The sequence below is a fragment of the Corapipo altera genome, unplaced genomic scaffold (genome assembly GCF_003945725.1).
Source record: "Corapipo altera isolate COAL_440 unplaced genomic scaffold, ASM394572v1 133, whole genome shotgun sequence".
Lineage (NCBI taxonomy): Eukaryota > Metazoa > Chordata > Aves > Passeriformes > Pipridae > Corapipo > Corapipo altera.
Genome location: NW_020884939.1, coordinates 1,403,381 through 1,430,457, shown reverse-complemented (window position 1 = coordinate 1,430,457; position 27,077 = coordinate 1,403,381). Strand labels below are relative to the sequence as shown.

Sequence of the window (27,077 nt, the reverse complement as noted above, 5' to 3'; positions counted from 1 at the left end):
CCATCAACTGGTACATAACAAAAGACCACGAGGTGGGAAGTGTGGACATGAAATGCAAAAACTTTGTAAGTCAAAGCTGACAAAAGATTGTTTCTCCAAACCCCCCTTAATGACACTCAACTTACTTAAGACTGAGTTACATTTCTGGGAATATTACCAGGAAGCTGTAGCTAATGCACAGCATCAGTGTGGGTCATATACAGAACCTTGTGCTTTTTGGTCCAGCAGCTCACACAGGCTGTAGAGGTGCCTGTTCTTCCTCACATTATTTGTGCTTCAGGAGACTGGTCAAGCTCTGCTTAGGTTGTAAAACTTTTCCTTTTTTTTTCTTTATTCTTTATCCATTTAATTTCCTTTCCAGCATAAACGCAGATTGTACATAGTATCCGAAACACTATTACAACAAAGCAATATAGAGAAAGATTACAGTCATTCTAACAAATACCTTTTTTGTTAAATATTGTAAAAATCTGTATCACTGTAGCAACTGTCTCACAGGGCCCCTCACTGAAACATCAGATCAGGCCTACCTGTTGTAACCACTGCTTTCAGCTCAGCAGCTGGAGGTAGAAATACCCCAACACAATATTTCAGATGTTTTTCAGTGTGCCTAAAATGATGTTCTCTTGAATTCTGGACTCCTTTTCCTGTACGTTGACATGTACTGCTGAAAATCATGAACAAAGTATTTCAAATGCAATTCTTTCAAATCCCTTTAAATAAATGGTGCTCAACATCCAAAATTAAACATGCTGTCAACAATCTGTACAAAGGTAAAGGTGAAAAATAGAATTTGATTACAAAAGAATTTGTTAACACCATCTGTACACCACAGATAATGCTTTTCAGAAGATAAATTCAATCCTCATCCTCATTCAGTCACTGAGATGTTATCTCCCAATTCTTAAAGCATGCATTTTCTGTGCACTTATATACAACAATTAGTGTTTTTATAATATTTCCTACGTGTGAACAGTTCAGGTATTGTACAGTGACTCAGCTGAGATGAATGAGCTTATGCATGTTACTTTAATGAAAAGATATTTCACTTGTCTAGCTCCAAAAGAGCCAAGAAAGGTAAGTGATAAAAGCACCAGCTTAGACTCTTTTGAACATAAATTCAGGCATTTTAATGTGTATCTCATTAAAGCTACATGAGTTTCCATGTAGGTTATTCATACATATTATGGCACTTGGACTCTCCTAACAGGTATTTAGTAACCTAGGACAACTAGGCTAAAAAAGAAAAGATCTGCTAAAATTAACCATTTCTGTAAGAAAACACTTCCGTTCCAACCTTCGAACCCGTTAATTGTCCTGGAAGTTGCACCAAAACACAACAGCTCCTGTTTGACAGTCGGTGAGTAGTCTGCCTTTGACCACGATGTCACAGGAAGTTTTAAGTGTCAGTCTCTTGTGACCTGTGAGCACAAAGAAAGGCCCTCACCCATTTCCACCACCCCCAGCGTGTCCCGCTCCTCTGTAATTACAACATGCAGCACTGCTGCTGGGCATCCATTCTTTGGTTGGACTCGAGCCTTTGCAGCAATTACACACATTAAGAAACAAGTCCAAATTTAATCCAAGGTGGTCTCCACTGGCAGCTTTTTCTCCACGTAAGGCAATGTTCTGACATCTACTGGCCTGGTACCCAACCATACATCTTAATACACTGCATTTGTAATTAAAAAGGAGTATATCTATTAATCCAAAAAGAAGAACAATTTAATGAACACAAATGACATACATTTAAAACAGACCCATGTATTTTCATATAAATCTCACAATCCTACCAGTATTTTGGCAGGTTTCTATTGCTTTCTTAACTCATCTGAACTACTGTATATTATGAGGCTTTAATACAAGCAGCTTTGGGGAAGAAAGTTATATTTGGAAGGGAAAAAAAAAGTCGTGACAAGTGAAAAAAAAAAAAATCCAAGAAGCTTTTTTTAAAAAAAAATCTTTACTTGCAAAATTAAGCAGCATGCTATTTTGTGATTTATATTTGAATTTAAAAAGACTAATTAGACCGAAATAAAGACAAAACCCTAAAAATGGCAAGTCTATAAATAATGAAAATTTTGATTTCACTAGGCTTCAATGAAAAACATTTGGTAATTAAATACTTGCTACTGTTCATTAACGTCGATGAACTTTATTAGGGTTAAAACTATAACAAAGTTCATCCTAAAACTTTTTGCAATGCAAAATTATTTTCACTCGAGGAGTGTCTCAAATTGAATGCTAAGAATTACAAGCAATCTTCAGGAGCAGACACTCACATTCATAAAACTTTATACATCTTTTGGAACTAGGATATTTATACTACTAAAATCAAACATGCATCACTTCCCATACATTCTGGTATCATGATTTATATTACATTATGTAACACCATTCTTCTCGAAAGCAGCAGTTTATCATACGTTTGCTCCATTTTCTTTGGATTTCTGATCTTTATCTTCATTCTTCACCATATCCTTGAAAAGAAAAGCCAGGAGAGAATGACATGAGTTGTGGAAGTGATATTTCTCCTGTGAGCTGTAAAGCAGTGCGAGACAGACACTGTTTCCTGTCAGCTTTAAAGACTCTGTGAACTGGTATCCAACTCAGTTTAGTTACAACTGAGAGGCAGAAATGCTCTGGAGTGTTACGTGGTTGCTTTAAACTCATTTTACTCTCATATATTGAAATATTTGAATTCTGCCCTGACAAAGTACTGCTCACCAATAAAACAGAGGAGCAGATTTGGGCTGTTGGGGATGGACAAGATCAGAACAGGAGAACAGTGAAATGGTTTGAGATTTACATTAATATTTATGCATTTTTAAAACATCTCAGTCACAGAAACATGTGTTGCAAGCTGAGAAAAAAACCCCACATTTAATTTTTTATCTTTAAAAAACTGATATCACATTGAGCTTCTTCCACATATATGTTAAGATACTACTGCCCTGAATTCATGTCAAATTTGGTTTTTATTTTGAAGTTTCTGTTCCATATGTTTTGTCAACAGAAGTTTGGATACAATAATAAAAAATGGAATTAAACAACTCTAACCTGTTTAAGAACACTCTGTATTTCATCCATAACAGTAGCTAAATTTTTGATTGTCTTATTCAGCTGACCCTCAAATTGCAATTTTTTATCATCTGAGATCTTCAAATTTTCTTGCAGTTGGCCAAGGTCCTTTTTTACTTCTTTGAGCTCTCCGGACAGACTTTTGTTAGAGTTGTCCAGCTGTAGTATAGTTTTTTCATCCTCATCTTAGGAAGGGAATAAACAAGAAAGTCAAGTCAGTTCTGATGCTGTGACTTCGCATCTTAATATTCTATTTATGTACCAACATCATAATAGTAATTTTTAAAGAACATTAAGAACTGCATTGCATTACCATTTGATAACATTTAATTCTCACTGCATTTGGAAGTCTCAAATAAAAGAAATGAAAGCATTTCAGCATGACAAGAATGGTACTCAACAACGGTGTGCAAGTTAAAAGGCTTTGGGAAAAAGAAAACCGACAGGCAGGCAAATAAGTACAATTTAGATCACAGGTATCACTCCAACTGATTTCTTCCCTCAGAAAGCCTCAGTGTCTCTGTCAGCATTGTCTTCCCAGTACAGCCCCACCTGTTTTCTCCTCCAGCAGCTGCAGCTTCTGCTCGATCTCTGCCCGCACCCTCTCGCTCTTCTCCAGCTTCTGCAGGAGGCTCCCCACGTCCACCATGGCCCCGTTGTACACGATGAGCCCCACGTTCTCCTCCATGGCCTTGGCCTCCTGCTTCACGGCAGGGGACGGCAGCAGCAACCGGTTCCCTGCGTTGGATTGAGTCAGGAAACAGTCACTAAATCATCTCTGCAGTTCTAGTGGCCCATCTCGAAACTTCTTAAAAGAATAAATTCTAGAAGAATAAATACAGACTCAGGTTTGCTGGTCTATCCCTCACATTTCCCTCCTTCCCCTTTATCCCAACTCCCCTCACAAAAAAGCATCCTCTTCCATGACACCATTCTGTGCCTCTTTTCTCCAGTAATTTGTTTTCAAGACTCGGGCTCTGTTCTACAGCTCTGATCCTCCTGACTGCAAAACTGACAATGAGAAATGCTGTTCATCGAAATTCAACGTTAACCTCTGCCCTCCTTCCTGTTCCATGAGATTAGGATTTATCCTAGAGATGCAACAAGATATCTTAGAAGCCAAAAATACTGTAATTTATGAAATGCCAAAGATTTACTTTTCCAAACTTGCTCAATTATTTTCTGCAAGAAGGCAAGAACCTTAGAACTCTAACTAATCACACAGAAATAATTCTCAGGAAGTTGTGGCATTAAAAAAAAAAAATATACCACCTAACATATCTTCCTGTAGCTCTTCAGACTGTTCTTGGTTTTCTTCATCTTTAGAAGTATCTGTCAATCTTCTATAAAAGCAAGATTCCCGAAGCACTACTTTATTAAGGAGCTTCTTGACCTACAATACAGCCATGGAAAGAAATAAATGTTACACAATACACAGCCATCATATTTACTTAAACAAGAATGTTCTAACTTGGAAAACTTAGAGAAACTGCACAGCTTTTGAACTTAATATACTGGGGCTTAAAATGCAAACAAGGCAAAGATGAAATGGGATTTTGAGACAAAAGCTACATAGACAATATGGGCATACTGAGAGCTGCAAACTTCCCCTTTTCACTCTGAGACAATTTAAAAAGACTAAACTAGTATTTCAGTGTAAATATGTGGTGGCTACATAAACATCAGAGATCAGGTATACAAGCAAAGCCTCCAGAAGCTGAACTGCATCTGTCCCCCTAACAACACTGCTGTAACATTTTCAGTGTTCCCATGCCACACAAGACCTGAGCGCGGGACAGGTGCAGTCCAAGGGTGTACAGGATCTCCTCCATGTCCTTCTCCAGCAGGTATCCACAGTGACTTTGGTCAAAGTAAACAAAAGCCATCAGGAGATCCCTGTTAACTGTCACCATCTGGGTCTTGTCTTTCTCCTACATAAAATCCATTATGGGATCATTAGGCAGTTAAAATATCATTTCCTCATCATCTACTTAAAAATACATAAACTTCTCAGTTAACAAGTTATTTCTCTGTTCATTTTATCATTGCTTTCTGTCCAGTAATTAATATTACAAGCATTTACCTTTATAGATCACATATAACCAAACTATTTAAGACTGGTAATCTTTCAAATATTTAAAAGAAATATAACACAATGGATAGGAATATCTGGGAGAGACTTCCCTTAATCATTTACTGAACAGCTGTTTCCAAAGTGAAAAACAGGTCTTACAGCAAAAATCAAGCTAAGCTGTAATAAGGACACATCTAACAAGGCCTAGAAAGTTGTCAAGAAAGGTGTTCATTACTTTATCTTTAGATGCCCTCTCTTTACAGTGTCTATTGCCCTCTCTTCTGTCCTCCCGTTTGTTCAGTTCCTCTTCATCCCGGTCTGGAAAACAGAAGGAAAATTCAACATACTCACAACAGCAAATGGTTATGTAACCATCAACTCAAAACACATGTGGCTACTAAAAAAGTCCACATAACCCCCCCAAACATCTGAAATGTATTTCCCTGAAAAATAATTGAATAAAAAAGGCATTGAAGTGAGCCCTGTTAAATCCTCTTTTTTCTCTAGTCTCATTGTAACATTTATAGTTTTCCCCCCTGTGTTTCTTTCACACACATAGAAGAGCTGAAACAAATGCTAACGAGGCCAAAGTGAGTTCTGCCAACTTCGCCATCTACTTAAGTGGTGTGCAGAAAATTACCTCAATTCTCCCTAATGAGGCTTGGCAGAGCCTGCACTCAGCCATGGTTATTCCAAACTCAGTATTATTTACCCTCAAATATTTTATATGACAACCCCCCCCCAAAACTATCTCATTAAAAGCAAGTGTTTGTACTCATGTCAAGAGTGAGACGTTACTGTCCCTATGAGTTAGATTCTCCAGGAAGTTACAGATCACATCACTTCTTAGATGTGAATGAGAAATGGCAGGTTTTTTGTTTCAAGGTGGACAGTACAGTAAAACTAAACTGGGAGAGAGAAAGAGGGATATGACAACTGCTGGGATGGATTATGACATGCAGCTCTGTACCTTATGTGCAAGTCTTGGGTCAGAGAATCACATGCCAAGTTCAGCTTTAAGCTCACCTTTTTTGTGAGGAAAACTTTGGAAAAAACTGCGTATCACAACACTTGGCTAATTTTACTGACCCTTCACTGAGAACCAACCGCTTTCTCCTGCACCTTCATGGCTTGTTGGAGTTTCTCAGCAACTCTGACTGGGAATGGCATAAGGACAGATTATGGGAAGCAGTAGCACTTGTACAGAACACAAAAGCCCAGGGCACTCTCCCAGACAGAATATAAGCAAATCGGAGTTATTTTGGAAACCACAGATCAGCACCAATTTTTAAAGCTGGTGCAGTACTCTGCCAAAAATACAACTGCAAATGCTGGGACTGCAGTACCTACACAGTTCAAACCCACATCTCTAGCAAAGACTCTCCACAGAAGAGCAACTACCCCAAAGTACAAACCAAAAAGCACACACGATGTCTTACATGGGCTATTGCAGCTCCCTGGAGACAGGAGAGCTCTCCAGACCCTTCCCCTATTTCTTCAGGCAAACACAACTCCACCCAAACAGCACCCCACACTACACTCTGTCCTAGCAAAGCCAGGATGACATTCCAGAACTGAGGAGTAGGAAGTTAGGCACGTAAAAGTGGCTTGGTTTTTCAGAGGTGCTGAATACTCACATCTCCTACTGACTTCAATGGGAGTTGCGAGTGGTCTGCATTCTGAAAAAAATAAAACCACTTCTATATGCATGCCTCACTCAGAGCACCACAGCTACTTCACATCAACTGTGTTCACACAATGCCTTGCACAAAGGTACTTACATCTGACGTGGAACTTGTCCGAGTTACTAAAACAGCATTAGTCTAATAATGCAATTTTCAATTGTCTACTTCCAGTGTGTTCTCCAGCTTCAAAGAACATAATCAGTGGCAATAAAAACAAAGTTTCTGAAAGTCACAAAATTCATAGTTCAAGATACCTTCATCTTCGTCTTCAGCATCCTCTGCCTCCATTGGATCATATTCTTCTTGATTATTGTCATCTTCAGTTTCTTCTTCATCTTTAGAATCATCTTTCCTTTTATCTTCCCTCTGTAATAAAAGTTTCAAAAAATTTATCTGGTCAGCATCAAAAACCAGCCAAATAAAAAACCTCACTGCCAGTCATCCAAAACTTGCATTTGATTAGTCACTTAAGAACACAGATATAAATCTGTGGGATACAGCTGAATGTTAAAATGCTCCCAATACACATCTAAAACTTTCATATTACTGAATATGATTGAAGAATATTCAAATAGAACAAGATGTCAATTCAATTAACTAACACTATAAGAGCTGAGTTTTCAAAAGCAATAATGTAAAATTCAAATAGAAACAGTTTAGGATTGATCCAGACAGGATAGATATGAGCCAACTGCAGACCTTCTTTTCATCTCTGTCTTCTTTTTTATCTTTATCATCTCCAGATTTTCTTCTCTTAGGCTTTGGCTCATCTGTTTCATCATCTTTTTCTTCTTTTTTTTCTTTTCTCTCATCTTTTTTGCTTTTTTTGTCTTTTTTGTCCTCTCTCTCTGGGAGAGAAATCAGTGCTTTGTAAATTCTGACACCAAAATCTCTCTGAAGCATTTCATTGAAGAGTTCTGCAAACAATGACACCTGCACATAAAAAAAAAGAATGAAAAGAGAACTGACAAGAAGTTTTAAAACGTGTTAAAAATGTCTATATTTTTGATAAAACAGCTACGAGGTGCCATCTTAACTTTCACCATGTCAGAATTTTATGTAATGTCACATTTCTTACAAACTCCATTCCATGTGTGGAAAACTTTGCCTTCCTTTTGGATATCAGGCAGCGACTACACTGCTATTATAAGCCATGCACCAAAGACTGGGTTTTGCACAAAGAAACTAAACTCACTTTAGTTTTATTCTGCCATGCCCTCAGAAACTTTTACAATTCAAAACACCGCAAAGAAGCAAGAACGGCTGACTGTAAGGAGCGGAGTTACCTCAAAGGAGTGCTCTTTATTATCCTCTAATCTGTAGTCCAGGAGGACACTGAGGGACATGATGCTGCAGTCGAACTTGCCGCTCTTGGCTGCCCAGTTGGGGTGCACGATGATGGCCGGCTCGTCGGGCAGGATGTAGCGCCTCTCCCGCCGCTGACGTTCCAGCTCTTCCTGGCGTTTCCTCTCCTCTTCCTGGCAGGGGGCAAAACCTCATTACACAACATATTCCAAAGCTGAAGGTTCAGCCTGGACATTACAGAGCTGTACTGTGCAGCAAGCTGTTGATTCCTTACATGGGAAGAGAAAGGCTTCATAAACCATCTGCCCAAAGACACTCAACACAGCTTGAACAGGCACCAGATGACAATTTACTCAACTCTCGATTATGGGAAATGCAATCTATACAGATACCACTGATGCAAATGAAACAGGAGGTTACAAAAGGTAAAGTGCCACCAGCTTACTGATGGCAAGAGAGAAACACTCCCCAATACAGCAGTCACAGCAGAGGTCGTGCTTTTTAAAAAGCCAGCACAATCGAAGCTTCCCTCCAGTGTTACAGAAAGCTGTGGCAAGAAACCCCAAGCTGGATGAAACACATCCAAGCTGTGGGAGGAGGCAGCAGCAGCTGACAGAATCAGCAAGCATGTGGCCCTTGCTCCCTCAGCAAGGTTTTCAGAGATAGAACCTTTCCCATCAGCCCATATTGCTCAGCAGGTAACACACAGAAAGGCAGTTCAAAAGCAACTACTGCACCACGCTCTGCAGACACTTCTGCCCCTTCTCTGTGGTTGAGCTTTGGCCTTACTGCACAGACCTTGTTTATCCTTGTGGAACAGCAAAACACACTAAGCCATACTGCAACTACCAAGTGCCAAACTGAGAAACTTCAGCACACAGCAAGCTTATCCAAAAACAAAAATGAAAGCTTCCTAATAAAAGAAAACAAACCCAAGAAAACCACCAGCCACATGAAGAAGCTGGACTGTTTGAGGCACAGAAGCCAGTACAACTAAGCAGCTGCTTTTCATGTAGGTTTAAGAAGTTAAAATCTTGTCAAGTCTGTTCACTTGTTCTTGAATGTGGTTTTTCTCAGGAGTCTGGGATTTATTCTTCCTTACATTTAAGGTCTAACATTAATTTAGACACCCTAAGTGCAGTTGCACATTTCAGCTGACTGGGCTGATATAAAGAAATTCAAACTGGCCAAGACTTTTTTCCAATTCAGCAGCTCAAGTTACAGCAAGAGTTCCCAGTGCAGTTATCCAAGAACTACAAAATCCCAGCACAACTAAGTACATTCAACACATACAAATTCCTGTACTTTTTTTACTTATATATATTTATACCAATTTTTAATATAATATTTTATGTGTACTTAAGAAGACCTAAACCAAGTACGTCCAAATCCTAACCTCTTTGTCATCTTCAGATTTCCTATCCTCCTCCTCTTCCTCTTCTTTCTCAGACTTCTCCAGCTCCTTTTGCTCTTCTTTTTGTTCCTCTACTTTGAGCTGCTTTGTCAGTCGAGCGATGAGCTGAGATTTCAGTCCTTTAGAGCTCAGGGTTCGACTCTCTAACTCCTTGCGAAGGTCATTTACCTGGGAAATATCAAGCAGTGACATTACAAAACATGTGATTAGCAGAGAAAGTAAAAATTACCAGCACTGAAAATTCAACTGTATTTTTTAAATATGCCCTGAAAAACACTAATATTTACTGATATGAGAAACACATTACATTTAAAGAGATGTTTTCCTCCAAGAACTCCTTTCTGAGGAATCTTTCTCAGAGGCAGGGAGAGGATTTTACTACAGTAAAATAGTTTATTATTCCTTTTGAGGAAACTTTTTACTATGTCTCCTGACATACATTTTTGTACAATTATTGCTTTTTTAAATGAACATCCAAGTACATTAGACCCCACATTTTTTAATGCAAGCAGTAATCTGGTTGATTCCTGCAGAACTTCCTTTTTCCAGTTAAGGTATCATACATGATATCCTTTAATTGTACAAAGTTCAGAAGTTCAGAACATATTCAATTAGCTGTATTCACTAATTTAAATCAGGAGTCATTCTTGCATACACACCTAGTACCTATAAAATCAGCAAAGATAAAACACTACTGAAGGTTTTTTTCTTGGTTACAGGTGCAACTGTATTTCAGGTCATGTCTTAGAAGTGAAAATGCACCATGGAATCAAATTTTAAGAAGTGTTTGTTACCTTCATTGTTTTTGGATCCAGTTTAGACCAGTGCGTAGGCGTAGAGATCTCCTTAGCTTCCCCATCATCCTTTTCCTCTTCATCCTGACAAATAAAATTTAGAAATTATCATTCAGAAAGCCTGAAAGCATCTCAGTTATTTTTTAAATTCTGTTGCTGATCTGTGCAAGGTCACAACTGTTTCAGACAGTCTTCTCCTAAAGTTATTATTTCGACAAGTTCACACACACATTCTACCACTTTATAAATTATCACAGTGCCACTCAGCCAATACAAGCCAGATCTGTGGAACACAAAAGGGTGATAAGCAACACCACAAAGAATATTGGGGTTACACAGACACTGCTGGTCTCCAGTAACCACACAGTGTGTGATCTTCCCCCAGCTTTTTAAATCCCCCAAATTACTCTTGGTTCAGTCAGACCTTCCCTTATTCCAAGATGTTGATCAGCCACATGGCCTGAAATTCAGATGTTTCAGACTAGTGCTTGTTCAGTTTCAAATATCACAATTAGAACTGGCCACAAGAGAGAATTTAGAAATTTTAGAAAATGGCAAAATGTTTAAAGACAGCTATTCATAAACTGCATCTCACTCAAAAACTGGTCCCAGATTCCAGCAACTATGTCTACAATCAAAAATGTTCTGCGCATCGTAAGCACAATTTAATTCCGCTTGTGATATCAGCACACACATTTAAAGTTAGTGAACTAGCTGAAACAAAAATAAAAACCAACATTCACTACACTGCTGAAAGCTGGTTTACCAGTCATTGTTACCAGTTATGTTCCTCCTGTGTATGTGTGTGGTGTAGCATGTGGTGTGCATTTTGTGCCTGTGTTCCTGTGCCTGTGAGAAGCAGAAATAGAAAAAGGGATTAGCGTTCAGTGCCTGTTCTCCATCAGCCTCCTTGCGTTCACCCTGAAGCTTCTCGACCAGCTGCTGCTTGTATCCTCGGGAGAGGGTTTCCCACTCTGAGCGGGTGGGAAGGCAATGCCAAACATCCGGGAAAAATAAAACCACTGTCTCCACATGAGCTGGAACCGTACGCCCCTTGTGGGTCTCCTCAGGGCGATGGTAGCGAATCTCTGCAAAACGGTACCTGTTGCAAGGGAAGAAGCATGTTGGAAAAAAAATTCTACAATACATTTTAAAGAGCCTAGATCACTTGTAGCACATCAAGTAAAGAAACTTTGCTGCAAGACCTTGGAAGTTTATCTAAAGAAAAAAATTATGGAAGCCATATTTTCTCTTTTGGCACACTTGTAAAAAGGGATCGCAACTGAAAAGGAGGAAAACCAACAAAATGCTTTTTGTACAACTTGGTGTTTAGCACATGTAGGTTTTATGTGCAAAGAGAAGTTGTTGAGGCACTTTAAATTTAGCATACAGTAGAATTTCCTGGTATTAGTACAACTAAAATGAGTGTTAACACAGGACAGAAACTCATCAAGAGAAAATATGGCTGTGTAACGAGCGGCTATTTATTTATAACAAAAGAACAATGAAATGAAGTTCTCTTGACGATCCTCTCCAGCTATGTACAAAATGAAAAATATTTTCAACACACATTCATTAAAAAAATTACAATGTAACATGTCAAAATAAATCCAGAGTTTTTAATTAGTTCTTAATGCAGTAATCAGCACAGTTGGCACCAATCAAGCTTATTACCAAACAGAAACATCCTTTGAGTAGTTTACCTGAACTACCAAGAGCAGCTGACAAAGAAAAAAGGTTTTCCCAGCTTTTTTTCGCCTTTTTTTTTTTTTTTTTTAACTCCTTGTAACAGACAAGTACTTCTACATGCCCTTGGCTTTGCAGTGCAGTACTTACCATTGCGTGCACACACTTAAGTCAATCCCTGTCAGAGCCTTGCAACAACGAATAGCCGTCTTTATCAGCACCGAGGGGTCCTTTTCTGGGTCAGGTCCATCCAGTGATGGGGACCAGTGTCCTCCAATAGCCATAGCTTCATCTTTGCCTTTCATACCCACTAAAAACTAGACAAAAAGAGTCTTCTGAATGTTCCCCTGCCAGGGGTAAAAAGTCATTTTCCCAAAGTGCAAAGAATATTTCATAGCACACACACTCTGAAATCCGTGAGTAAACTGTCACATTATTTTGAAATCTGAAAATGAAAATCAGTCAAGAAAGAGTTCAGTTATTTTTTTCCACAGATTTTTTCAGCAATGGAATAGGTTTAAAACATCATCACTCATTCTTGCTTTCAAGATTTTCCATCAGGTTCATTTATTGGTACAGGCTTGATCCTTTGCAACTAAAAGTTTTCTAACACAAAAGACAGATACTAATTTAAATGGTGTTTTAATTCAGATACACATTTATGGATGTACCTGCTTAAAAGTGATAAAGAAAAACTACAAAAGCTGAGACCACAAGAGCATTGCATCTGTAAACTGAAGTATTCCCACTTTCTAGAAGATAGAATTTAAGTGGAAAACAAGTCTGTGTTCCTGAAACACCACAGCACTTACAGGTTGTTCAGTTCAAGAATAGTTAAGTTTCACTTAACACAAGGGTTGCTTAACTGTTGCTTCATGTGTATTCTCTTCACAGTTGAGCCCTTCAAGAACAACTAAGTGCTTGTAAAAAACAGCCAAAAAAGTTAATTGTTTGAGTTTAATTAAGTTGAACAAAGCAGTAAATATGAAGTTACTCTAAACTGGAAAAAGAACTGACATATAAACCAGGTCTCTTCAGAGAAACAAGCCATCCAGTCAGCTGCCTACAAGCTCCTCTTTTATTGTCAAACATTGTAAAGCTTTATAACCAACCTTTATTGCCAAAAGTGTCTGGCATTGAAGCATATTTACCTTTACAAGTCTAGCAGGATGCTGAAATCCATCCCGAAGTTCTTGAGGATCTTCAGCCAGAGCACAGGACTTGTGATAGAGATCCTCCATGCTGGGACTGGCCATCAGCATCACCTGTGAAGTCACATCAGCCTTGGTAAACAATGACCACAACTTGTGAACACACTGAGCAAAATCTGACAAGGTTGCTTTGTACCCTAAGCAGGTTATATGATGGACTAGGATGCTCTTTCTCAGTTACCAACTATATTTTGAAGCTTAACCTTCTGGAAGACAACTCTTGCTCTGCACAATTAGATTGAAAAAATAGTATGTCTGTTACTTGGGACATGGCTTTAAAGTTTTTCTACACAGAAAGGAACTAGGTTAAGTCTTTCAGAAATACAGAGGTTAAAGGCAGTTGTACCTAAACCTATCTACAACATGTAATACTTCTTAAACAGATTGACCTAGACATCTCAGACCTATTTTCATGAAAGGTATTCTGAATAGAAAAGGTTTTAGGAAAAAGTTTTGATACTGGGATCTTTAATACATGGTTACAGCCCTTGATGTATTTTGACATTCAGATAATCCCAATCTACTTTAAAGAAAGCAATAAATACTGAGAGGGAGAAGGAAAGGAGGGAAGGAGGGTAAGAAAGGAAGTACCACTAAAGACAGTAACACAAACTGACCAGAAAGTACACTTAAGGGGAAAAAAAAAGGGTTCTATTAACTATTCAGAATGCATTGTCTAAGAAATCATTCAGAGATCTTCCAGGAGTTGGCTTTCTTTCCTATAATCAATCACTACTATTGGGTGCAGAGAATGGAAGAGCCCTCAGTAAACACAAGATTTAGGACAAACAAACTGAATTTCAGTCGGGATTCTTCAAGCTCTACATACCAGGTTTTTACTGAAAAGCTTAAAACGCTGTGTTTTGTTTAAAGAGCTGTAGGATATTTTCAGTACAGTTGTACTCCCTTTTGCACCCTGTTGATCAAAAGCATTTCTGGTGAACAGCCACAGCAGCGGAGCCCCGTACAAACCTTGGCACTGTACAGGTGATCAGCGTCGGGTGGATCAAGGACAGCCGTGTTCTTATCTATAGGATCCACTTCTCTGTGCATTACGTAGAAATTACAGTAGTTTCCCAGCTGAAATGGTCTAGACATAGGAAAAGCATCCACCCATGTGAACTGAGCATCAAAGAAATCACTTGGGATGTACAAGTTCTGGTAGCGCCTCCTCAGCTCCATCATATCACAGCTCCGGCTGGAACAAACAGCATTGGTTGGAAGACACAGCAATAAAGTAACCATTAACAAAGCACATAATTAGGGGTGTAATAACTGCAGATACAACTGCTGTATATTTGATACTGCATATGAAAAATCTGAAGAGCACTATATTGAAGTTAAGAGTGTCATGGATTAAATTTAAAAACAAGTAATTACTCAACACTCTTCCAATTAAGGTGACTGTGTGTTAAGGAATATTTATTAAACAGGGTTATAAAGCTATTTTGTAAAAGCATTCAAAAATAACACAGAACCTCAAACAAGTTTATCCAACAAGGTTCTCAGTCATCACACATCTGATCTTTCTTTAAAGTCAAATCCATCATTTACCTCCCACTACCCACGTGTGCTGACACAGTGATCTGTGCCCACGATTAAAGGAGATGTGGGTAAACATTTGGCACTCGGAACATACCAGTCCAAGGAGAACTTGGAGAACTGGACCGTGTAGCGAGGGACGACACGCCGGGGTCTCCGAGGGGACCTCTCCCTCTCCCGCCGGGGCGACCTCTCCCTGGAGCGCTTCCTCTGGGGGGATCTCTCCCGGGACCTGCGGCGCTCTCGCTCTCTCTCACGGCTTAAAAAATGCACACAAGAGACAAGGAGTTTCGCATGCTGGTAACACAGAATGGTTTCTAGCACAAGGGGAGCCAGACCTGTCAGAGGTGGCTCACAAAAAGGAGAGAAGTTTCAGTACAGTCTCTCTACAAGAGACATCGATTACAGAATCCCTTCATTTCAGACAGGCAAGAACTCTTCCCTAGTATCTAACATAAAGCCCCTTGTGTGTCTCACTGGTTCACTCTGAAGCCACTCAGCTCTGGAGAGGACAGGTCTTTATGGAATGCTTTGATCACAGTCTAGTCTACACACCTCCTGTCATCTTTCCGGTTTGGCATTGGGTCTCCACCTCGGTCATTCCTCCCAGAAAATCGGGATGGGGGGTCAAGTCTTCGAGCTGGTTGAGGCTGTGAAACCAGACGAACTGGGGGCTGTAACAAACCACCTGAAACAAAAATGTACAGGATCAGTACAGAACTATCTACACTTTGCAAATGTGGCTGCTTTATACCTGTTGCACTTGTGTACATTTTCTAAACTAACTCTAGAGTCAAATAAGTCTAATTATTAACACCTACTCAAAAAAGCTCAAGACTCAAGCTTTTCTTCACTGCTGCAAACTGAGACTTTAGTAAGTGACACTGGTTTAAAAGCATCTTCTTAAGATGGAAGCTAATATAAGCTAAGCACACAGAAGCTATCATAGTAAATAGCCTTTTCTTGGAAAAGTAAATTAAGACAGATACACTACTTACTCACTGAACTGAAGAAAACCTAAATCTTATTTATTTTTCAGGCTATTCATTGGTAAAAACAACTGGCATCCTGGAAAGTTATTCCTAAATCCATATATTATACTGCTACATCAATCCCTCAGCACATACTTTTGCTGTCTTCAGACATTTAATCAACTTATTTAAAAGGAGCAAACATTACTAAACACTAATGAACAAACAGGACTAATTAGACTATAGAAAGCATTTATCCAAAACAATTCTGCTTAGGTGATAGCTTAGGATCTTCTACCCTTGCTTTTACTGTGGGTAAGACAGGTCTTAATATTATCTTATAATCAATTCTATTTCTGATTCCTCAGCTACTCGAAGTTCAAGAGACCCCACAATCACTTTTGTTTGAGGTTTGCCATGTTAGGCAGTTTCTTCTCTCAAATGCCAACCTGGCTAACTGACATAAATAAACAAAGAAATAGTAGTTTTAGCAATACAACTGTGTGAAACCTGATTTTGCTGAACACTGCAGAAAATGCTGAAGGATTACACTGCTATTAATACTTTCAACTGTGAACGAATAAAAATTACATTGACATTGCTTTCAGATTCTGAAATCTTAACATGAGCAGGAGTCCAAGGGGATTTCACTAACCAGGTGATTCCTGACATGCCTTGCACACAGCTGCAGAAGACATATTCAATCTGAAAATTTTACAGAGTCCCCTCCATACTATTTCAGCCTTCTGACTAACAACCAACCACCACACACGAAGCACCAGAGTCACCCCCACAAAACGTGTGCATTGGAGAAGCACCTTTCTGCTGTGGCTGCTGCAGCAGTGGCTGAGGCTGTGTCTGCAGCAGAGGTGTGATGGAAGCTGCTGATATCTGTGCCTGCAGCAGGGACTGTGGTTGTGGCTGAGCCTGGACCCCAAATGTCTGCTGTGCAATGGGCTGAAGGACGGCCGGGGGCGTCTTCAGCAGCGGCTGGGCTTGGGTCTGGTTCTGGCAGCACAACAGAGACGAGCCATGAGCGAGCTTAAACCAGAGTCGGTCACTGCAGGTGACCCTGGGTAACCCCACGTACCTGATTTGGAAGTGTCTGTACCCTTTGTGCATTCCATTTGAATGGCATGTTAGGATTGTAAGTAGCTTCTACCAAAACTCTGTCACCCACCTGAGGTGTCTTTCCCTTAACAGCACTGCAAACATTACAGAAAACATACTGTGAGAGCTTTATTTAGATAGTTTTACATTTGCAGGTTATATTTAAAGCTGGGAGAAAGTAGACAAAGTTTATTAAAAAAAGCTTATTGGAAGAGCATCCACCCCCAAATTCAGCAGAAGTTAATAATTCCCTGTCTTTGGCCCAAAAGCAAAAGTTCCCCAAACAGCACTGAGTTAAGACAGGCAGGTAGCAAGTTTTATGCTTTTAATCGTCCACAAATTCTGCAGTTTCCGACTAGAAGGAAGAGTCTCCCAGCTCTGGTGTTTGTATTAAAAAAACTCAAAAACTGACCCAGACCCAGCACCTCTGAACCTCTCTGCCCATCTGACTTTCATTGTTGAAAAGAAAACAACACACCCACTACTGGCACATCAGTGGAGTCCCAGAATTAGAGTGCAATCTTCTAAACCTCTGATTTAGCGAGGGTGTCAGTGCTGCAGGCAAGTATGTACAGCTTACCTAAGCTGGAAAAAGACATCTTCATCCACAAAGCCAAAAGTATCATGCAGTTTAGTGACCACCCCAGTGAAGACACGCTGCTTCTGTGGCTGTGTCTGCTGCTGGCTGGAGCGGGGAGCTGGGTAGGACACAGTGATCTGGGCCGCGGGCTGCGGCGTCGACAGGCTCAGGCTGGTCGGGAGCGCGACCGCTGGCTGCAACAAACACAGCAACCCATAAATCCTGCACCCACGAGGAACAGGCCCTCTAGCCACGGACACAGGAGTTTAGAAGGACTCTACAAAATTATTCTGAACAGAGATTTTCAGAAGGTGGAAGGTTTTTGGGTTTTTTTGTTGGGTCGTTGGTTTGTTTTGTTTTTTTTGGTTTTTTTTCAAGTAACATTTTTCCTACTTTGAATGAAGACTGGTTTTGTTTATCCTTCTCTCCCCAAAATATGTACACTGTCCAGAAAAAAGACATGAAGACTGCATCATTGTTTACAGGCAACCCATACGGTGGGCCTGAAGAGATGAATTCCTGACTCTGCCAGGAATACACACTTAGAGATCATTCTGCATTTCCATCCCAACCACAGTGTTAAATTCAGCCCTTCCCTGACTCACGAATTCCAGTGCCTGCCTTCTTACAAAAGCAGAACACAGTAAGATAATGAAATCAAGTCAGTGATTTTGACATTTTTTTTTATAGCCTGTTTAAAAGTTCAAGTCAAACAGAACCAGAGCAACTTATAGTCTGTTTAAATGGCTGCATGTTTTAAACCCATCAAGCTCAGCAAAATTCTTTTGAAACCTCTCTATATACATACTCTTAATATGAAAAAGTTAAATTCCTTCACAAAGAAGAGAAAGATTTTCCCTGTAGGTTACCTAAGTGCAGAACAACTGGACACTTGAAGTTCAAACAAAAAAAAAAATTTAAAATATAATCAACAAACATATTCCCTTCAAGATTAAGGAAAGGTGGTTGCTATTAATTTTTGAAACCATGGTTATGCATATTTTAACATCTGGATCAAATAAACCTGTACCAACAAAATGTCCATTCATATTAGTTCATTTTACAGTTTAAAGTACCCAAGATGTCACAAATTTGCACTCTTGCATTATCTGTGTTTGGGGATGAAGACCAAACAATAAAACCAAACTAACCTGAGTTAAAAGGGTCTGCTGAGGTTGCTGCAACTTAAAATAAATAAAGTTATAAATTAATTTTATATGTTTAAGGAAATTGTACAATTTTACCTCCTCTGTACAAGTAAGAGTTTTTGCTTAACCTGAGTCAGTTAATAGTCCTTTGGGGTTTGGTCATTTCAGCAGTTTGCATATGCATAAACTGTGCTCATGGGGTTAATTTTAAAACTGTATAATCCAGGTTTATTCAGCGAGCAGAAATGCTAGATTTTTTGGAAGTCAAAGTTAATAACAATACCAAAAAAAGTTTTGGCAGCTGAAGACGCTTAGGCCTAGAATTTCCACGTCCTTTTATTCTTTTGCAAAATCCTGTTAAGTTTGAAGACCATAAAAAAAACCCAAAACGTAAAAAGGAACCTTTTCTGGACAGCATCTTTCCAGCAGTTAAAATACACGGCCCTGTTTAGAGCAAAGTTAAGCAGGTAACATGTACACATAGAATAGAACATATTTTTTAAAATTCCTTTTTGCATGAAGGTAGGCAGGTTTCCATTCTGGACAGGTCTTTCCAAGTTTACGAACTTCAAGTTCTCTTTTACTACAGAAAATATTACTTCAGTTTCTTTAACAACTTCCCATACGAGGATGTTTTCAGACACAAATCCTAAAAGACACATGACCAACATTATTTTTAAAGTTATTTGTGATGTACACAGTAAGAATCAGACAAACCTGTTGCTGTACACTATAGAGAGTCTGCTGAGGTTGTGAATATTGCTGAAACAGATAAAAGCAAAATATCTCATAAACAGGAGTATTATCACCCCAATAATATCAAACACAAGTTATCTGCTTAGCAAGTTTTAGAAACTATTAACAATTAACAATTCTAATACAAAACATAACTAATAACTGCCAACATGTATAATTTTCATAACAAATACTCTGAGCCTTTAGAGGGGACTCTGATGTCCTCTTTCTAGCTAAAGTCTGCAATTTCTTTTAAGTCTGACACTTAGACAGTATCTAGGGCAAAGTATGAAATCATGCAAAATGCTATTAAGGATATATATAGTGATGGAAGATACTTGAGATTCTCAGTTCAGATGCAGCAAAACTCCTTCTCCCAAAAGGCTTTCCAAAGCTGAAAGTCAGCACCTGCATAGCCAAAATTCCCCCCTTCACAGACTAATACAACTACTGGTAGCTCTAAACCCACAGTCCCACTGTTGTTTAAACTGGTTTGCACTGCAATGTTCCCCATTTCTCATTCTCCTTTTCTCCCGGGTACTTTAGCTTTCCAAAGCCTCTGGTTTACACAATCCCAGAGTGTTTGCTGTTGATGTGTGCTTACCTGCTGCAGGGCAGCTGCTGCAGCCGCAGCCTGTTGCTGGAGAGCAGCTGTTTGGGTGAGCTGGTAGTTGGTGGGGGTCTGTGTGGTCAGACCTGCCGCTGCCAGCGCCGTCTGCTGGGTGTAGATGGTTGGAGAGGCTCCCAACAGCGAGGGCTGCTGCACTCCCAGGGCAGCTGCAAAGGAACACACACACTGAGCACTTGGAGCAGCCTCACACGGCCCAGGTTTCCAACAGCCACATGACAGGACGTGGTGCTGTACTCCTGAGTCAAGCTCAAGAAGCAGATAAATCAAAATTCAAGATAAAGGATCACATCTCACTAGTTTCTCTTAAATTCACTTACCAACAATAAACCACAGCAGAGGCACAGAGACTTCAATTTCCTTCTCTGGAGCTGCTCATGAGTGTATAGCTCTAGTAGTTGTCATCCCCCCTGCACCCACCCCCACACGCCCCCCCCATATTCTTCCCTGAACATATTCAGCTTCTGGATGAGCCAAATGAGGATGCTGAGCTGTTCTGTAAATTCATTCATTTCTTTCTATCTGAAGGCAAGAGAAATCTTTACTGTAACAGCAGTTGTGAAACAGAGGCTTATGGAACGTGTGCTCTGAAACCACACAAGGCTTCACTTCACTCAGTGCTGGCTCTGTCCCCGTGAGCTGGGTGTTGGACAAGTGGGGGCTGGTGGGGAAGGAACAGCCTTGGAACAACAGGGAGTTTAATCAGGGACCAAGTCAAGCTCTCTCCAGCTCTTACCAGGAAGGGCTTGTGCTGCCCAGACTCAAAACTGCCTGGAAGGAAGGATTAGTTTATTTTACTGTCATACCAGTTTTAATTCACCACAGAACATGAAGAAATCATGAGGAGCAGCTATCCACAGGGTATTCTTCTGAACCAGGTATGCTTAAGACTTACAGATGGAACTTTCAGGGGACAAAGAGCTTTGCAAAATGCAAATCTGAGTGGAAAACTACAAACATACCTGAAAACCTGCTCCCTTTTTTGCAGGACTTTTAAACAAAGTTATTGGCAGCTGCATGATCAAATATCACTTCATCAAGCTATCAGTTTAGTCCACATGTTTAAATAAATCCACAGAGAAACTTGGCAGGGAAACACACTGCTAGCAAAAACAGGTCAGCCAACCATCCTCAAACTGAGGAACATTCAAGAGGAACAGGGTTTCTTTCTCTTTCAAAGCCATTAAAGAGACACAATTAAATGAAGAGCAGGTTTACAGTATTCCTGCAGAGCTGGCGCTCCACACTGTTCTCACTGATGTGAAGCTGTAAGTCCTGACTCAGGGACGCAGTAAGGCTTTGGTTGTAGCTGGTGATCCATCACCATAACACACACAAAAATGCTGTACACAACTCAACAGCTTCTGAAAAATGCAATCCTTCCCACCACGCTGCTCCTTCCAGCAGAGCACAGTCTTTAGAAAACAAGTGGATGGCACTGATCACCTTACAGTTTTGGAATGAAACATGGAAGAAATATAAGCAAGTGACAATAATCACTATGATCAGTATCAAATTTTGTCATGTAACTATTCCAGGAAGCAATACTATTTTAAAAATGAAATCAAGCATTCTTCAATGTACAGCATTTCATGATTTTTCCCCTGGAAAATTCCAACATTTGCATTTCTTTAGAAGTCAGCAAACAAAATCTGAAGCTTCTTTCATGACAGACCCTACATTTTCTTGATCTTCTTGCCTCCCGCTTCAATCATCAGTTTCAATTTGAATGCGCACTTTTGACCATCCAGAAGCACACTCTCATCTGGAACACATTTTAAACAGACTTTAAACATAATTCAGAATGCTGCTGCATCCTGGGACAACTCTCCCTTCTCTTGGCTGCATTACTTTGCTGGCTCACTTGAGGCAAATAACCAATGTGTTCATCTTTCTCCTCTTCTTGCCACATGCTGAGCAGAAATCCCATTAGTGCAGAACCTCACTCCACGCTGTCACCTCTGTATCTCTGTGGTTGTGCCAGCCACTGTCTCTCAGTCTAATGTTCTGTTCTAATGTTCCAGTGCAGGTGGATGGAGTTGGGAAGCATTATCAAAAACAAGTTTCACATGTTTTCTCCTACTTTTTGTACCAGGGGTATCCAACCCAGATCTTAGGGTTATTCAGCTCTTCAGTTTCACTACAGTAACTTTCCTTTCAGAATAACCCATAATTACCTCATGCAATACTCAGCTCACTCTAAGACCCTTACCCCATTTTGTCAACTAAGGAAAAACAAGAAAAAACTTTTTTGCCATCTCTACTGTCACTTTTTGAGCATTTAATATTAACTGGGTACCTGTCATCTACAACACTGCACAACAACTTACTAAGAAAGGGCAAAGATGAAAGACTGCCAAGATCCCCTCAGAGGGCAACACCTGTAGTAACAAGTTTTTCAGAGCTGTATCATGTTCCTACTGCTTTGCCCTGAAGTATTCCAGTTTAACGGGACTACCTTTCGTCTGTGTACTCATCTCAGTCAAACAGGCTCCAATTAATTAGGCAACTGAGTTTGCATTACTAGTTTAAAGAAAAAAAAAGAAAAAAGAAAAAGGGAAAAATTACACAGAAAAACAAGAGACAGAGAATGAATCCCAGACTGAGTATGGAACTGACATCTGACTGCCATATTACTATTACTGGCAACAAGCACGTGCAGTGACAAACAATAGATTCTCAGGATTCGTAATGATCCAGTTAAGTGGTGATGGAGATGTTTTCCTTCAAACACAGTCCAAACAACTTCCCAACACTGCATGGCACAGCCAGAGAAAGGGCTTGGACAGAAACAGGAATCCCAGGCTGCAGCTCAAGCATCTTTTTAGGTAAGACATTTCTGTTGTAACAAGCACAAAGATAGTATTTAGTAGTCCCTCTTTCTCTTTCTAAAATCCAGAGATCTTTTAAAACTAGGGAAACATCTTCAAAGTATGTAGCTACATCCGTCTCCTTGGTAAGTGACATAGATTTATTAGAGCTGCAGTGAAGGAGTACCCTGTGCAGGACTCTGCACACTTCTCACAGTTGTCAGAAATCGTGAGAGTGGGTCCTTGGCTGTTCAAGTTTCTTCCAGCTTAACACACTCACAGTACAAACACCACACAACCTACTCCCAAAATACTCCTTTCATCAGGCACACACTTGAAACCGGGCTCAGAGTATTTGTCATGGGACATCTGTTTACAGCAAGTCAGCAAACTGCATCAGCTACTCTTCCTTAGGGGCTTGAGATCCACCACAGGCTTGTCCTGTTCTCACACTTTGCCACCAGCAGTAACAGGATACTGAGCAACAGGCGCTTCAGCTTCCACCAGCTGCACCTTCCTTCACCCCAGCACAATGAAGTTGTGATACAGCAAAGGCAACACCCCTGATCAGCCACAACACAGCACAGCTGGGGCTCCCCTGCTCTGCAGGTCTGTAAAAACAAGCTTTTCATCACAACCCTGAGAACAGCACACGGCAAGCACTGCCACACAAACCAAAGATGTGCCAAAAACAAATGCCTGAGAGAAGAGGAGGGGGTTCTCCTTCACAGGCGTTTCAGGAGTTTGCACAGCATTATGCAAGTTAAAGTCATTTTCTGTAGTAGGCACGACTTAAGTTATGATTTAATTTATGCTTTAACAATGCTTAACCAGCATGGCAGGGGCTTTATTCTGGTTTTAGCCATGTGATGCACCAATCCATGAGAGGAGGAGTAGAGAAACTGGCTGTGTTCCATGTAGGAGTTTCTCTTCGCACATCGCTCTCTGCTGGCTCCTGGAATTGCCCATCTCCCTTCTAATACCACGGGCACAGACAGGAATGAGTGAGCTCTCCTAAGTGGATTTCAGAACCCTTCATTACACAGCATGTCACCCTACAACTACCTTAGAATGTCACACCTTAATTATTAAGAGCTTTAACTCATTTAGTTACTTCTTCACCAGAAGTAACCAGATGCTGCCAAGACAGCATCTACATCAGCAATACAAAAAAATCCCCCCAAAAAAACCCAAACTAAAAAAACACAACCCCCCAACCCTGAAATTACCTTTTTGCAATGATCAAACTGGGTTTATAACACCATCACTCACCACATTTGCCAGCTTAGGAAGAGGCTCTACATCACGTTGCTTGTGTTATAAAAATAAAGCTCTCTTTCCCTCATACCCAAGCACCTCGATGCTTTGGAGAAGGAACCTGACACTTGGGTAAAAACAGCTGGCATGTATAAATACATGTAACACCTCTGGCCAAACCTCTGAAAATATATAAACATTCGGTAACTATGTTTTTTTTAAATGAGTTTAGGAACACTGGGATTCACAAGGGTAAGCCAATGTGCTCAATTTCTTGGGTGCAGACACAAGTGAGCAGCAATACTCTGGATTATAAATTGCAATCACAACTAGCAATAAAAAAGGCAGGGGAACAAGTATGTACTAAAACAGGAGCTGGGCTGTAGAATCCCAGGGACTGGATTCAGCAGTGCAGACAGGGAAGAAAGGATGCAGAGACAGGTACAGGAAAGCACTTGCAGCAAAGGACATGGGGAGCTCAAGGCCTTCAAGGGATACTGGAGATAAAACACTACAGCCTGAAGAGGACACTGGGAACGTGAAGGAATGTGAGACTAGCACAGGAAGAAGCCAAAAGTGCAATCAAATGTTAGGTCTTTAATGGCTCTCATGTTTGAGTCAGGTGCTGCCGGATCAGATGAACAGCTAAAAATCCCTGGAGACATGTCCTCACTGAGCAGGTGAAAAATCTCACAGCAACCAAGGTTGACCAGTTCTACCCAGTCACATTTTGCACTTCATTTAATCTAAGGAGGCTCTGGAGTAGGCTGGCCAAGGGCAGAGCCACAGGCACAAGACCATTGATAAGAAGTTGATGTACACTCCATCCCCCTCTCCTGGTCCTCACTCAGCTGCAGGATGACTGCCAGCTGCTCTCCTTGGCAGGCTTTGTGCAGCTTTCCCTCTGAGACAGGACCTAGAGCTGGCCCTCCATCTCCCACCCCTGTTTTGGATACATTAGCTGTCACACCAGCCAGCACATCGAGAACAGCCCAGCTCTGATTGCTCCAGTGTCTCACGCAGCCACACAGGAGAACCAAAAGCAAAGTCTGTCTCTCCCATGTTCCCAATGCCAACCCTTTCCAGCTGCTAAGGAATTTTTTACAGGAGATGGTGCCATTTGGATAAGGGAAGTGTGAGCTATTCAGAGAAACAGTGAAAAACTGCCTGTGGGCAGCTGGTTAGGTACAGCAACAGTTTAGGTGGGGAACAGGGCTTGGAGGAACAGCAAAAGGCACACTGGGACAGAACAGGGTGAAACACATGGGGGGTGGTCATTCCCTGAGGATACAGTGTCATTGGATCAGTGACCAATGGAAAAACTAGAGAGAGGATTCACTTTGGCAAAGAAAACAGAGCCAGGAGAAAGATGTATTCTTCCTACCCCAGACACGTACCTCCAAGGAATGCCGAGCATTCCCAACCTTTGCCAGGCTCCCAGACAGAAACCCAGGGACAAAGGAGGTGTGACACTGAACTTCATATCAAATCAGAGCAATTGCACAAACCGTACAACCCTTTAGCAAGGCTGCTCTTCAGCAAGGCACTGCCTCCCATCCCAGATTCACTGAAGCCTTCGCACATCACACAACGTAACCACAATATTTCATTAAGAAACAATTTGCACTCAAGAAGAGCAAAAGGCACTCCAGAACTGGAAGTGGAAGCACCAAAATTCATCATCCAGCAAGCTTCACATTCTTGCCTCAAAATCTTTTGTGCCACAAGGCAATATGGAAAATGAAGCCAGCTGAGTTCTTAAATATGGTAGCCTGTGATCAGGCTTTTAGCTAAATCCAAGGAAACTGTCTCTCATTATTAGGGCATTGCATTTGGTTATAGGGATCCTTAAGTTCTAATTTAGCGTTAAAAAACCCTCAACCTCCTCAACCAAGTAGTAAATTTCAGAGAACTTTCCACTGTGTGAAGTAGGACCAAGATATTAACAAATGCAAAATAATATGCAAAAGTTGATATAGGCTGCCCTGGAAATGAAAGTGACACAGCACTTAAAAAATCTGTAGTGCCTTATTAGTGCTGTTATTATTTAACCTAAAGATGTAATTCGATAAAAGGTAATTTAATTTACACATCTTGGGATATGAGTAACTTGATATGTTGTTTACTGTCCAAATCCATACAAATTCACCTGGGATTTCACTTATCACCCCTTAAAAAAACCTAACAACAAACAAAATCAACAGCCTGTATTAAAGTAAAGACCTTGAAAGCCTCTATGGTGGGGAAAAAACCCTAACTTTAACCATTTAAGCAGGCTTTAAATACATTAGTTAGCATGGTGGGGAAAAACCCCCAACTTTAACCATTTAAGCAGGTTTTAAATATGTTAGTTAGCATGGTGCCACTGGTAAATGCACAGCCAACCCTGGAATCTCCAAATCTCCTGGATGTCAGGGTTCAAACAGCGAGAGATATAAACTGACCTGGCTGAGACACCGCGGTGGCAGTAAACTGAGTAGCCCAGGGGGGATTCTTCTGTCCTCCAAACTGAGCCATGGTGGAAGGCAGGATCTCCCGGGGTCTATCGCCTGTAACTGCAATCTAGTGAAACAGAGCACAGCTGCAGTCTTTGAAAAACACACCGCCGGGTTACTTTAATTCTGAGCCACAGGAAAAAAAACTCCAAACAAAAAAAATAATAGACAGGAAAAGAAACAAAAAGCGTGGAAATACCAGCCTTACGCCCCTAAAACCTGGCGGGCAACATGCGCCACGTGCGGGAAACACAGAAAGCTGTGAGACAAGTTATTTTACTTTCTTAAGGCACGACCTCCATCCCCCTCGTCTTAACAATGGGACTAACGCTATTTAAATGCAAAGATGCGTTTCCGTGTCAAGGGGCGCTAAGGGAAAAGTGACTCTGCAGGATCTCTCCGAGCACACACTTCACACCTCGTTACTCTCAGTCCCCGGGCCGCGCTCGGCTGCGGCGGGGCCGCGCCGCCAGCGCTCCCGCACGGAGGGGGCCGGGCCGCTCCGGCCGCACGGGAGGCACGACCGGCCCGGGCCCCCGTCCCGCCGCCTC

The 27,077-nt window shown here is 40.8% G+C and overlaps 1 protein-coding gene and 1 non-coding gene across 4 annotated transcripts; both read right to left on the bottom strand.

Annotated features, from left to right (window-relative positions):
• Positions 1–1,111: 1,111 nt before the first annotated feature.
• Positions 1,112–27,005, bottom strand: CCAR1 (cell division cycle and apoptosis regulator 1). 3 transcript variants are annotated; one of them, XM_027660919.1, is made up of 26 exons: positions 26,979–27,005; positions 26,476–26,595; positions 19,941–20,113; positions 19,319–19,363; positions 18,605–18,637; positions 17,454–17,647; positions 16,854–16,968; positions 16,582–16,771; positions 15,348–15,480; positions 14,890–15,051; positions 14,223–14,448; positions 13,191–13,304; positions 12,190–12,356; positions 11,245–11,455; positions 10,354–10,437; positions 9,542–9,727; positions 8,127–8,318; positions 7,540–7,773; positions 7,095–7,206; positions 6,793–6,834; positions 5,391–5,473; positions 4,866–5,012; positions 4,354–4,474; positions 3,634–3,819; positions 3,061–3,266; positions 1,112–2,480 (listed from the first exon to the last, which is right to left on the bottom strand). In XM_027660919.1, exons 2-26 carry the CDS (start codon positions 26,546–26,548, stop codon positions 2,421–2,423), a joined length of 3,489 nt encoding a protein of 1,162 aa, XP_027516720.1. In that variant the 5' UTR covers positions 26,549–26,595; positions 26,979–27,005; the 3' UTR covers positions 1,112–2,420. The 3 variants fall into 3 exon arrangements, with proteins under 3 accessions (XP_027516720.1, XP_027516723.1, XP_027516721.1); XM_027660922.1 differs by lacking the exon at positions 6,793–6,834; XM_027660920.1 differs by lacking the exon at positions 18,605–18,637.
• LOC113955495 lies at positions 12,510–12,573 on the bottom strand. The gene has a single exon (XR_003530586.1). It is a non-coding gene; the product is annotated as a small nucleolar RNA SNORD98 (small nucleolar RNA).
• Positions 27,006–27,077: the final 72 nt, after the last annotated feature.

Bases quoted from the DNA above. Each gene is read 5' to 3' on its own strand.
- CCAR1 (XM_027660919.1), bottom strand. From the start codon at position 26,548: ATGGCTCAGTTTGGAGGACAGAAGAATCCCCCCTGGGCTACTCAGTTT. The intron at 3,267-3,633 runs GTGGGGCTGTAC...TCCCTTCCTAAG, and splicing joins GCTGCTGGAGGAGAAAACAG to ATGAGGATGAAAAAACTATA. The intron at 2,481-3,060 runs GTTAGAGTTGTT...TTTCTTTTCAAG, and splicing joins TACAGAGTGTTCTTAAACAG to GATATGGTGAAGAATGAAGA.